Source organism: Actinia tenebrosa, unplaced genomic scaffold (genome assembly GCF_029948245.1).
Source record: "Actinia tenebrosa isolate PJP-AT-01 unplaced genomic scaffold, QUT_ActTen_1.0 PGA_scaffold3__52_contigs__length_22856419, whole genome shotgun sequence".
Classification (NCBI taxonomy): domain Eukaryota; kingdom Metazoa; phylum Cnidaria; class Anthozoa; order Actiniaria; family Actiniidae; genus Actinia; species Actinia tenebrosa.
In genome coordinates this window covers 12,252,990-12,266,589 of record NW_028292580.1, presented here as the reverse complement: position 1 = coordinate 12,266,589, position 13,600 = coordinate 12,252,990, and the positions used below count along the sequence as shown (strand labels likewise).

The 13,600-nt window shown below is 38.6% G+C and overlaps 2 protein-coding genes and 1 non-coding gene across 7 annotated transcripts in view; 2 read left to right on the top strand and 1 right to left on the bottom strand.

The window, feature by feature from the left end:
* The window catches only part of LOC116289420 (supervillin), a 41,907-nt gene that overhangs the window by 16,520 nt on the left and 11,787 nt on the right, over positions 1-13,600 (top strand). For 4 of the 5 annotated variants that reach the window (XM_031696358.2, XM_031696349.2, XM_031696341.2 and 1 more), the window contains 15 exons: positions 762-884; positions 1,145-1,363; positions 1,942-1,995; positions 3,054-3,144; positions 3,226-3,375; positions 3,902-4,095; positions 4,500-4,576; positions 4,841-4,863; positions 5,305-5,383; positions 5,744-5,881; positions 6,405-6,523; positions 6,730-6,885; positions 7,093-7,257; positions 7,987-8,105; positions 8,664-8,819. In XM_031696358.2, the coding sequence (XP_031552218.1) occupies positions 762-884; positions 1,145-1,363; positions 1,942-1,995; positions 3,054-3,144; positions 3,226-3,375; positions 3,902-4,095; positions 4,500-4,576; positions 4,841-4,863; positions 5,305-5,383; positions 5,744-5,881; positions 6,405-6,523; positions 6,730-6,885; positions 7,093-7,257; positions 7,987-8,105; positions 8,664-8,819 (1,863 nt within the window). The remainder of the gene's footprint in view (positions 1-761; positions 885-1,144; positions 1,364-1,941; positions 1,996-3,053; positions 3,145-3,225; positions 3,376-3,901; positions 4,096-4,499; positions 4,577-4,840; positions 4,864-5,304; positions 5,384-5,743; positions 5,882-6,404; positions 6,524-6,729; positions 6,886-7,092; positions 7,258-7,986; positions 8,106-8,663; positions 8,820-13,600) is intronic. The other variant, XM_031696367.2, reaches the window with a different exon arrangement.
* On the bottom strand, positions 9,865-9,936 carry Trnad-guc (transfer RNA aspartic acid (anticodon GUC)). Its single transcript has one exon. It is a non-coding gene; the product is annotated as a tRNA-Asp (tRNA).
* On the top strand, positions 10,798-13,200 carry LOC148908660 (uncharacterized). The gene has a single exon (XM_089035362.1). It carries the CDS (start codon positions 10,896-10,898, stop codon positions 12,477-12,479), a length of 1,584 nt encoding a protein of 527 aa, XP_088891488.1. The 5' UTR covers positions 10,798-10,895; the 3' UTR covers positions 12,480-13,200.

The window sequence follows — 13,600 nt, the reverse complement described above, 5'->3', positions numbered from 1 at the left end:
TTAGCATATCTTTTTGCGCGTTACCTTCAAACAAAAAAATAAATATATAGCGCTGAAGGAAATCACAAGGGGCCTAAAATCGTGAAACACTACGCCCAAGCTGAATTAGCTAATGGTCCCCTTCACAGTTCCCTGGGCCATCTTGAAAGGTAGCCGTGCTTTTGCCTCGTATCGAGACGAACGGTGAGCTTGCAATGATAGAGACATTTAAATGATAATAATAATAATAATAATAATAATAATAATAATAATGTCTTTATTAAAGAAATGATAAAATACATATCATTAACGTGATTACAATCATAAAACTAAAAACTGATTAAAAGATACTAATTACTAAAGATTATTCTATTTACAAATGAGTTTTTAAAACGTTGAGAATTAACTCTAGGTCTAATAAAATATGATTTCCTTAAATTATATTTGGACGTTTGTATCTTAGGCACTATGCTATGCAAAGGATGGTCACTACTAACCGATTTCTTATATAGCCTTGTGTCAAATTTATTTAAAAGATCCTGGATATCATAATGGTATGTTGTATAATTTCGTTTGTAACAGCGATCTAAAAAGTTTTGTACGGTGGTAAGCTCCGGAGGTGATGCTCCATAAACACTAAGACCATGATTGTTCAAGGTGTTAAAAAAGGACTCTATCATTGTAAACCCACCTTTCGTCTCGCTTCAAGTCCACGGCTACTTTTCAAGATGGCGCAGGGAACTGTGAAAGGACTAGACTAACACTGTCTTTTACTCCATAAGGCATACGTATTGGATTTTGGTCCTGAGGTTTATCTTTGGCTTGGACGAAATTGCAACCGATCAGCTCGACTAAAAGGAATGAAACTTGCTCAAGAAATCTACGATGGAAAATTTAAATATAAGGTACGGGTACCTAGCCAAAAAACGCTATGGGTCGTCACGCAACGTGGAAGTGATGCATTGCGTGACGAGCCTTTGGGCTTGAGGGTAGGAAGCTACGGACACACGCTTTTTCGTAACGTGTGATCGAACGCTATTTTTAAAACTTCACATAAGTTCTCATATATATAGAAGGGTAGGTTTTATTTCAGTTTAGCAGTTTTATCCAAATTGGGCTCCCTGTGATAGAATGAGACTGACTTTGAATGTTATGATTTTCTCAGAGTCGACTAAATCCGTTCCATCCTTCGTCCCTCTCGGACAAGGAGCAGAGTCATGAGATATCACGGCCTAAATGGGCTTTACTCGGCAGAATGACGGCGCGTTCAGAGACTGTGTTGTTTAGAGAGAAGTTCATTGATTGGCCTGATCACAACGTTGATTACACCAAGGACTTTGTCAAGAAACCGGTCAGCGGTAGCTTTGCTGTCTTGAACAAAAAGGTTGGTATCTTATACCTAATCATTTTATCAGTCGACACGTCATTTTAGTAGAAACAAATTTACTACGGATATTGCATGAGATGTCCTAAAATTTCGAACAGATTTCACCGCTGAATTTTGTACATATATAAGCAGCCATTGCAAAACTGACGTCATTAATCTTAAGGTCATCAATTTTTACTTTGTTTTAATTAAGTAATGAAGCAATAGGACGTTTGCACGGTGGATTCATTGACCTGTACTACCAGACTCCCTTGCACACTTTCTTTTGTTCAGTTAATTAGTACCAATTGTCTTACTATTCTCATGAGGGAATACAAATTTAAATAAGAAAGAAAATTCGCAAAGCATCTTGGTAGTGGAAGTGAAATGACGCCATCATGCAAACGTCCTATTGCAAAATACACCTCTGTCGCATGAAAAGTGCCATTTTTTGTGCATATAAGGGAAGAGACCTCGATTTTATCATGCTGACCGCTGACCATTAGCTGACTATCTGTGTCAGTCAGGTGTGCATGTTTTGTATCGTCTCTTTACTAACTTAAATATGCGTGCTAACTGCATCTTTGTACTTTAAGTCAACTCTCCAAGAAGAAAATCAAGAAACAGGCACTGGTGATGCTATCTCATACGTACGTACATCATTCATGCAGTCATACGTACATGCATGCATACCTCGCTTCCTTTCATAACTTTACAGACTTTCATGAGCAGATTTCGTATTCCTATGAAGTCACAGTAACGTGCATGACGTGATAAAGTCCTGCTCTGATTGGATGAGCAGCGGTGTCGTGTGTGTTATTTGATTGAATAACGAAACAATATTCCTGGAAATGAACGTTATCATGTGTCGTATGACCCATTTTAGCGCGAAATCTGCTCCAACCAATTTTGGCATCACTCATTTTGTTCATTCAGTCTTTTTTTCGACATACCCCTCCCCCCTCCCCCCCAACTATATTGACTATCTTTTCACTCATCAGACGACCATTATCAACATCCGTTAGCATTCCTCATCTCTATCGTTACCACCAGTGTCCTCATTATAATCATTATCCATCATCACCATTGCTTTTTAGTGAAGAAATAGAAAACTCGCGCCCGTCCTGTGTGCAGTCATAAAGCACGTGGGGGTTTTCCGCTACGGTCGTGCTTCTCCTAACACTTCTCTCGTATTCTGCAAATTCCCAAGTGCTTTATAACGGCACACAGTACAGCAAGCAAGTTTTTTATTTCTTTCATAAAATACAAAATACAATAACCGGTATTTTAGTTAGGAATGACGCAACGGAAAGTGCGCGCGCGTGAAATGTGCTTTCATAAAGCACGCGCTCCAAACCAATCAGAACGCGACATCATCATGTTCATCAGTTTGTTACAATAACGCCTATATACATATTTTGGTTTTTTATTCTTTTTTTTTTTACACGTTCCAATAAATTTAGAGTCACCAGAAAAGCTACAAAGCTAACACCGACAAGCTCCTAAAACTCTAATTATTTTTGTGCATGTGACGTCATAGCCGCCATTTTGGTTGGCTTTGACAATAGATGTAGTCGTAGTCTTGGTATTATATCTGTTGTCATGTAAACTACAATGGCGGCCACATCTTTTGTCCTCTTTTTCTCATGCGAAGAGATGCAAAAGCCACCAATACCTTATCTATCTCTTACCTCTGTATTTAACACAGGACAAGCAAGAAAATGGTATTTTTAGCCTCAAAACAGTCGATGTAAACATGATGATAGAACTTCCTCCAGAACCAAGCCTTGTTCTTGAAAGTAAGTAAGGAAAATGCGGAAAATCAATACTTTATGGATAATTCTGTATTAATCGTCATTGGTTTTTCTTTCTGTCGGTAGATTTTGATATAGGTAGAGGAATTGGAAGTATTGACGAAGAAGGAAGACGGTTTTCCGTCACCACTGTTGATGTTAAAGTGTGGCATGTCAAGGAATATGGCTACAATGCTATGCCCGAAGAGGATTATGGTCACTTCCATTCTTGTGAAGGTAATAATTATCAGGGAATATCAGTTATTATTTTGAAATAGGCCGTTTGCCTGATGGCGTCATTTTACTACCACTACCAAAATGCTTTACGTATTTTCTTTCTTATTCAAATTTTCATTGCCTCATGAGAATAGTTAGATAAATGGTGTTATTTAACCGAACAAAAGGTGTTCAAGGGATACAAGTAGTGGTATAGTAAATGACGCCATCATGCAAACGGCCACTTTGAATACTTAACATCAAAAGTCATTTGCATGCATTCTCGTTCTTGTACCCAGACCATACTCAGATTTTGCTAATGAGTAGGATCTGAGTACGATGTTAGAATAGCCAAGATGTTATTTATCAGCATTATGCACACCTAGTTTTTTATTTGATGGTATCCTGTTGTCATCAGGACAGAACTTAATAAAAACTTACAAATTACTAGGCGCGGACACGAACCAAGTCCCTCTCTTCCTTTTCGTACCACAGGAAACCCAATTGAGACTAAGATTTTTATTTTGTTTTTATTTTGAAACTCCAGGATATATCGTTCGATGGAAATACTGTGTTAAGCGTACAGGTGTCAAGTCACTAAAAGGCAAGACATCTAGGATAGAAGATGTAGGCAGAGACAAGATAGTCTACTTCTTCTGGCAAGGACAAGACTCTACGATCAATGAGAAGGGTGCTGCTGCCCTAATGACCGTAGAACTGGACTCAGACAGAGGACCCCAGGTAAGATATTTTTCAGAGAGCTGTTGGTGTGAGTAGAGTTGATTGGTTCTTTTTCTGACTTCGAGAGTTTTTCCAGTCCTGTTTTTTTCTCCCTCCTCTCAAATGAACCCTTTATAATTCGAACTGTATGGCGGCTGCAAGAGGCGCCTTCACACGCTTTCACTTCGAGCCCGTTGAGCTGCGCCACTGCTGTACTTTGCGTTGATGATTAGCAATGACAAGTTTTTTTTTAATAAAGCCTACTACCAAGACGTTCTTAGGGTCGTCACAGAACGATTCTCTCTCTGGAATAAGAATATATCGACCAATATCATGCATAAAAATAATTCAGTTGTTCCCCCTTCCTCAACTCATCTGAATCTATACTTTAGCTGACCATGTGTTGCTACATTCGAATGTTTCAGGTTCTCGTAGCGCAAGGAAAAGAACCGCCATGTTTTCCTCGGTTGTTTGGTGGCAAGATGGTGGTACATCAAGGAAAGTAAGTGAGATTGTGCGGGGAACGGGAGGGTAGAATAGTCATGGTTTCAACGCATACTGAACAGAAGAACGTTAAAAATGTTTTTTTTTTTTTTTTTGCATTGAAAATAATTGCGCAAAACGCAATTATGCATTTGCATGAATGATAAATCCTGGTGTGACCGGCTCGAGTAGAAGATACCGCACACCAGTCAGAAGGACAAATAGAAAACATTCTGTAAAAATGCTTTTCGGACTTATTTTTCAATTTTTTTGTACATTCCAGGCGGGAACCACCGGAAGACGAAGGTAAAATCAAGATGTCTGTTACTTTATTTTTACTCCTAGTTTGCAGAAATTCAAACCAATGAGAAACGATCGTCAATTTTGAAGTTGGGGGCGTTGAAGTAAAATGCAACTAAAAGATATTACAAAGAGCTAAATGGATCCCTCTCATGACTATGACTTTACTTTTAGTGCAAATTACTTTTTCTGCTGTGTTATTGGTTAACCGCACTGCTCTCAGCCAATCAAATTCGAGTACATTTTTCATGTAATATTGCTATTATGGGAATAAACATGGATGCCACGCTTAAAAGTCCACATGCCCTTGGTAACCCCGTCCGTCGGAGTTCTAACGCCCGTACCGTGTTACTGCAGTCTTTGTTTTCGAAATTTGCGTTCATTTTGCCATTATCTCTTCCTGCGTCATAGTCTAAGTAATGTTCTTTATATATTTATCGTGAACAGATGACGAGGAGGACACGTGTATGTTTATTGTACGTAACGAAGATCCAGACGAAGTGTACCTACTTCAAGTCAAAACAGAGTAAGACATCAAAGCCTTCTTTGAAATACAGTAAAGTGAAGTAATCGGGTTTTCGTTTCGTTTCAATCTTTAAGAGCTAAAATAATATTAAAAAAAAAAAAAAATAATAATAATAATATTTAATGAGGATACTCCACTCATAAAAATGATTTCCAGGGAGGTCCTTAAAAAAATTTAAAATATAAGTGAAAATAATAAAATCTCGTACTCGTCGTTGCATCTATAAGTCTCTAAAAAGACACACATCGTTGCACCGTGTTTATGTTCCGGGAGGGAATTGGTGTTTTCATACCAATAATTAATGACTTTACCTCTAGCCTAATTGGGTATTAACTAATGTATTTAATGGTTTTGTTTCAGTCCATACGCATTACGGTCGCGCACCTCATTCGTTGTAGTAGATCTTATAGAACTAATACTGTACGTCTGGCACGGAGCAAAATCAAGCAAAGAGATTAGAAACATTGGAAAAAACGCGGGAAAACAGCTCATGAAGTGGTTAGTAAAGTAATCCTAAGCAGTATGGGTATATTTTAGGAATTGGTTTTAGAGTCACGCCAGTCACGCCAGAAAAAAGTATTGCGCGCAAGCAAAAGGCACGAGTTTGTCAAGGGGAATGCTACCTTGCTAGGAATTAAAGTTTATGTTTGTCACGCGCTCGAGTTCTCGAGTAGGAATATCTCTCACGTTTCCTAGACTTAATTTTTAAGGGAGTGGTGGGTTTTCTTGGGAGATACGGTGGTATATGCTGCTAGAAATTTATTTCTTCTTGACCTCCAGAGAGAAAGTGAATAAGTAGGACCCTTCAGACTTAGTTGAATTTCTTTATACCCCTTATTTTTCGAAGCATTTTGTGACAGGAAGAAAAGTGGGTAGAATGCAGGTCTTCCCATTGTAGCCTTCTAAATGATTCGTCCACTGAGTACAAATGGATTGAATTTCCCCGGCGGGGGGAGGGAGAGGGTAAAATTGATGTCTAATTTTCAGGAACAAAAGTAATTTGATATTTTTTCCTGTTTAGGTTTAATGACAAATTCCCTGATGATGCTTTAGAAGTACAAGAATTCGAGGAAGGAGATGAGCCAGATTTATTTTGGGACGCGTTACGGGGAGATCAGTCACATGTATCACTCAAGGAAGGTGCGCAAAATATATGATCGTATTTTTCTTCTACTTCAATTTAGGTTGTTTGTTTTTAAAGATTTTTGTTTTGAGTCCGAGGCTAACGGGGGAAAAATCTATTGTACCACTCAACATGGTTGGCGCGTGGCGAAAATTCCATTGGCTATATAGCTTTTAATCTATTGCATTTATTAATTATAATTTATGAATTATATATTTTCCAGATTCTCGTAAATACGACTTCACTCTACGAGTTTTTAGTCTGAATAGCTCCAGCGGTCAGTTCGTGGCCACAGAACTTCTGAATCCATCGCGTTCGTCGTCTGTGACGACACCTTATCCAATCCGCCAATCACAACTTTACAGTGCATCTCAACCAGGTACTATGGAACACTGCGTAACTCATACAGACAAGGTGTATTCTGGTCTAGTTTGGGTACAAGTACGTGGTGTACACGAATGATTCTCATACCCAAGCTATACCATAATGCATCTCTGCCTGGTTCACTGCCTGGGAACTGATTCATACTGGGATTTCGTTTGCGTGCTTTTTTTAATTAGTACTTTTGTTTGCTTTTTTCCTCCAGCTATTTTCCTCATAGACGCTCATCATGAGTTGTACATGTGGCAGGGGTGGTGGCCACGTGACGAAGAAGAAAATGAAATGCAGGCAACCACTACAGGTTCAGCGCAAACACGCTTTAGTAATGACCGTCGCTTAGCAATGGAAACCATTAAATCATACGCGCAAGGTAAGGAAAACTCTTGAGAAAATACAGACAACACTACACCTCTCGGTTTAATGTTCCTGAGCGTCTCTCGTACTAGTGCTTCCCCTCTAAGACCTCTAAGGGTAGAGAGATGACGGATACGGCAAATAGTATTTAGTAAAGTGTATGGTACTTCTAATAAAGGGCGGACACTTTCGGGAATACCATACAGCGGAAAGCTCGGCAAACTTTCTTGAAAAACAGAGCGAAAACCAAAATTGAAAACATTACAGCACGCGTCTTACTAGTTACCAGTTTCCGCGCAACCTCGGGAAAAGCGAGAGGTTAGTTTCATTGTAGTAATTTGGGGGGGGGATGTCTTGTACCCGTACAGATAGCCGTTTAATAAAGGGTGTCCGCTTAATAAGGGGCCAAATAAAGGTTTGTTTCACTGTATTTGGAGCCCCCACAGCTGCCCGTTTGATAAAGGGTGTCCGTTTAATAGCTGTATACTTTGTTCTTGGATTCGCTTCGTTCAATATACAATATACAGTATTTAAATTACATAGTTTTTCGTTTTCACACCTTTTTAAACTCATTATTATTCATGTATATAAGTTTATATAACGTTTTCTTAGTTTTTTATCACTTGATAACGACGTTCAGTTGACGTCGAAACGTCGTGTAATATTATGTTTTTTTAGAAAAGTTTTATGGCTGAATTTTATCTTAAAACACTTCGTTCATAACTGGTTATTTTTTCCACTTCAGAACTCAACAGGAATTTATCCAAAACATACATTATTTTCGCTGGACTCGAACCCAAGTCGTTTAAAGCTTTATTTCCATACTGGGAAGAACGCGATGATGTCAGGGATATCAATGTGGAAGTAAGTATCAAAAAGTGTGGTGTGATTGGACAGTGCGAGCTATTGCCGTTATGATTGGTTGAGAAAGAAAGCCATTTGAGAGCCATAACCTCTACCCTAGCCTGCGTCACATCCGGCTACCTCTACCCTGGCTCCACAATTTTTATATTCAAACTTATCTGTAACATAGCAATGGATTTCTGTCGGTTGTACTACTCTTATCCAATCATGACGCTGCAGCTTTTCTTGCAACGGCGTTGTGACAAAAGTTGCATGGAGCATTACAGCGTTTAACCTATAGCGCAATTTAAATAAATAAATATATATTGCGAGACAAGTTGCAGTAATCGTTGCAAAAAGTAGAATTTGTTTCTACTTTTGGCAACGATTGCGTCTCCGTTACACTGTGTAAGACCTCTTGCAACTTTTGTCGCTGTTGCAAGAAAAGTTGCAGAGAAAATTGCTCCGTGTAATCTCACCATGTCGCTTTGCATTTTTTTTTTTTGCCACGCCTTCACAGGTTATTTTTTCATTTCTATTTTCATTTTCTTTTCATGTTTTTGTTTATCTTTCTTTCAGGCACGAAAGGATAAACCCGTGTTGTTGAAGCTCGAGGAAGAATTGGCCAGATTATCTAGAGATACATACTCACTCAGCGAACTACAGAAAAAACCCTTACCTGATGGAGTCGATCCAACAAGACTAGAAATGTACCTTCATGTCGCAGAATTCGAGGTAAGAACACACCTTCTACTTTGCAATTCTTCGTTTGCTTACGACGTCATAGTCGCCATCTTGGATGAATTTGACAAAAGAATTGTCAATGGATTCTTTTGCTATATCATCCAACATGGCCGCCGTGTCTTTTATTATTTCACTACCCTAGGAATGAATGAAAACCAGCCGTAAATTCGTACGTCAGTTCATTGAGGGAGTGCGTAGTCTTTTTTTCTTTTCTTTTTTTTTTCTGGGGCTAGAGCTATAACTGAAAGTACTTTTGTCAATTTGATTCGGTTGGCATGCAAGTTAAATAATAATAGAAAAAATTAATGCTTTAAAGATATTTGATAGTATCTTTGAGGCTTTCGCGTTCAGACATGATATTAAAGGTAAGATTACGATTAAAACGCGTAGTTTTTTTGAGATCATGACGTTTTGGCTATAACTTGTAAAATGTGTGAACCGCGTATACGTAAACAAAGCGCGGGAAGAGGCAATGTAGCGATGAATGAGCGACATGTTCTCTGGTGGGGTTGTCATGGCAAAGACGGTCAGAATCACTAGTGTTCTTGATAAGTCACATCGATAATTGTAAAATTGCAAAGTTTCGAAAAGATTGCCCTTGAATTTTCGAAAAGGTTGCACTGACAAAGATTTTTTTTTTTTTCCAAACAAACATTATTGCAAAGAAACATATCTGCATCGCCTGCGTTATCAATCCGTTATCAGGCTGGACGATCTTATGGACTATTTATATGGATGGGACAAATTTGATAGTAAACTCCTTTTTCCGATAAATCAACTTTTCTTATAATGTCACACTAGCGTGATACTTAGCGATTAGTCTATGAGGCAATAGATGTGGCAGATGGTCGAATTGTTTATCGATAGGTCAAATATTTACATGCAAAAAAGTCTTGAAGTTAAAGTTGAATGTAATTTTTTGGCTTTCAAGCAGGCACTTTTCACTACTAGTAGGTTATAACTTATAGCCTAGTACTAATTACTGTGAGTAATCATACAAGTAAAGCTTTTCAAACAAAAACAAACAGGTAATCCTCTCCCCGGCGGGGAATCGAACCCCGGTCTCCCGCGTGACAGGCGGGGATACTCACCACTATACTACCGAGGATTACATGATAATACCGACGAAAAGTATCATCAATATCACGTCGAAGGACAGAATGTCTTTTTTCCGATTGAAGTTATATTAGGGTTTGCCAACAGCAAAAAAACTATCTGCGCTTTCGTTTATATCTGTGTTTATGTTACGCACTTATTTCTTTTTTGCCATAAAGAGTATCACACTTCACGACAGAATCACACTTCACAACAGAAAAAATTAAGTGAAAATGTAATCCTCTCCCCGGCGGGGAATCTTTTGCTGCAAGTTGGGAAAACTTGTTGTAAAAAGTAGAACGTAGATCAACTTTCTGCAACAAATTTGCGATTCGTTGCTCGTTTTTCATCACCCGTCCAACTGGTCACGCAACATTTTATGTACAGAAGCGGCCGCCATCTTGAATTATGTAGCTTGTAGCCAATCAGCATGCAGAGTATCACCGTGATAGTCCCAACTTGCAACATTACATTTTGTTGCGTGACAAATTGGATAGATAGGATGTAAAACGAGCAACATTGTTTTCGAACTTGCACCGCAACAATGTTGCGCGACAAGTTGGACGTTTTTGTGTCTCGTATTTCAGCGTCTTTAGTTAAATCCAACTAATTGGTCAAAAATTTACATGCAAAAAAGTCTTCAATTGAAATAATTTTTTCTTTTTTTTTCAAATCCGGCACTATTCGCTATTAGTAGGTTATAACTTATAGCCTAGTACTAGTTACTGTGAGTAATCATACAAGTAAAGCTTTTCAAACTAAAAAAGATAATCCTCTCCCCGGCGGGGAATCGAACCCCGGTCTCCCGCGTGACAGGCGGGGATACTCACCACTATTCTCGGTTTTCACCCACGTGACTTGGTGCATGACAACGGTTGCTAACCGCCATATTGGTGCACAACATAGTGTAAACAAAAGAGATTCATCACAATCGAGCGACTAAAAGTCAATATTTTCAGCACATTTTCTATAATGGTTCTTTGTTTAATGGTAAATTGTCATACCAGGAGTGTTCGTGATAAGGGAATTTCCCTCTTTCGTGTTCCATCGGTTAGAAAAAGTCAAGGAGAGGAGGCAGAAGAGCTGTCGATTGAACGACGTAGAAAGTGGTTGGCCGCCATTAGTAGGGTTGGGTTATCCGAAGAAATCATCAACAGTGGGAGAATTTGCAGCCGTCACTTCGTTTCTGGAAAACCTGCTGCCAATTGGGATAAGTTTAACGTCGATTGGGTGCCTACATTAAATTTGGGACACAACAAAACAGTAGTAAGTGAGAAAAACTCTGATCTTCAAGCCGCGCGAAGTGAACGTGCAAAAGTGAGAAGGAAGAGACAACAGGAAAGAGCATTGTTCGAGTCAGCTGCAAAGGTAGCGAAACTGGATGAAGAAGGCGCTACAATCGACAATATTTCTTTTGACTCTCCTTCTTTAACTGAGGAAATCAGCCAGATCGCAAATGACCTTCAATCAGCGAGTGATAAATCAAAGTTGCACTGCCAAGATGGCGATTTATTGGACGGGATTACTTCGAAGCTGGAGGAACTTTGTAAGATCACTGACTCTAGCACACAAACAAACGAAGTTAATCCAGAAATGACCGAGTCAAGCACACAAACTGAGGAGTTAGATTATATGTTTTCTCAGCCAAAGAAAGCCCCTTTCGATCGCGAAGATATGCTGGAAGATGGGAAGGTACTATTTTACACTGGATTGCCTTCAGCTACTATTTTACAAGCTGTATATGAACATGTAGCCCCTCATGTGGCAAGAAAGTCGTTGAGCTTAACGAAGTTCCAGGAACTTGTCATGGTCTTGATGAAACTCCGACTTAATGTGCCATACTTGGATCTTGCATACCGTTTTGAAGTGTCTGCACCAACTGTCTCCAGGATATTTTTTACCTGGATAACAATCATGGACATACGACTCTCTCAACTAATATATTGGCCTGAGCGGGATGAACTATGGAGAACAATGCCTCAATGCTTCGAGTTTTCGTTTGGAAAGAAGACAACAGTGATTATTGATTGTTTTGAGGTCTTCATAGAAAGGCCTACCAACCTGCTGGCAAGAGCCCAGACCTTCAGCTCCTACAAACACCACAACACTGTAAAGGTATTAATTGGAATCACTCCACAAGGCACCATTTCCTTTGTATCAAAGGCCTGGGGTGGCAGAACATCTGATAAGTTCCTCACTGAAAACTGTGGTATTTTAAATAAACTTGTGCCTGGTGATCTAGTAATGGCCGACAGGGGATTTACAGTTCATGAAAGTGTGGCATTCAAGAGAGCAGAGCTTGTTATACCAGCGTTTACTAAGGGGAAGAGCCAGCTGGACCCCATCGATGTTGAGAACACCCGAGGAATTGCAAATGTCAGAATTCATGTGGAGAGGGTAATCGGTTTGCTGAGGTGCAAGTACACAATTCTGAAAGGGACACTGAGCACTGACTTTCTCATGAGCAATAAGGAACAGGTACCAGTCATTGATATCATTTTAAGGGTGTGTTCTGGTCTTGTTAACCTTTGTCCACCAATCATTCCATTTGACTAGATTATAAACATACTAATTATTACCAAAATTTAAGAATTTGAATTTATTTATAAAGATAAAAATGAAATACCAGGATATTCTTGTATTCAAAATGTCATAATGTATTGGTGACACAAGAAATATTTTTCTGCTTTGTTCCTGTCAGAGTAGCTATTTTATTTTTGGACATTGCTGATGAAAACTAGTGTATCTTAATTGTTTATTATTAATTCTCAAATTTACTACTATTTTGTTGCATTTAAAGCACAATAGAATATAGTGGTCTTTTGTATCACCTATTTCAAAAAAACAGTTGTCACTGCCAAAGGCAATAGTCGATTCGAAGGTGTAATATATGAAAATAAACGCAAATAATCAAAGCCTTTAAAGTTCTTTCAGGCTACAAACAACACTGGATATCTCAAAACTCATTAAAAAAAAACAAAAAAAAAAACAAGTGATTCCAGAAATTGTTGGAACTATGAATAACCTATCACCTTTCTCCTTTAGCGATGACAACCTTTCTTAAATGAAATAGGTGTATAGATATGTTTTTGTGTAATGAATATTCTAGTGGATCGAAACCAACTGTTATTTGCTAAATAGCTACTATGATTATTAACAACTTTGTATTTCTTTCATGGTATTAATGCATTTGCTCTTCTAAAACAACATTACTGTTTCAAATAAAGAGTAGATGATGGCTAGTGAACACTAGCGTGTTCTAAACACATATTCTAAACTGATGGAAACATTGTAATTTTACCAATTTCCAAACACTGAGCCAGATGTGGGCGCATTTTGGGTATGTCAAATGTAAAGTCTCGTGGGCTGAAACCATAAACCAGACACGTAGCAAATGCTATGGCAAAGATTCCACAGTCACTCCCATTCAGTTGTTGCTGGACTGTTACATTTTCTATGCCTACATAGCTGTCTGCCATTAAACTCTCTACCTGTTCTTCAACCTCTTTGGCAATGATATCATGGTAGAGACTATCATAAAGGTTGACCATGCCTGGTCTACATCCAATAGAGCTTATACAGACCCAGTGCATATGTCCTGTATGTAATATTTGAACAAATTCTGAAGTGACAACATCAAAGTTCCTAATGGGGCCAAGGGTTGTTTTTTGAAAGCT

Excerpts from the sequence above, each read along its gene's own strand:
- LOC148908660 (XM_089035362.1), top strand. The coding sequence starts at position 10,896 with ATGGTTCTTTGTTTAATGGTAAATTGTCATACCAGGAGTGTTCGTGAT.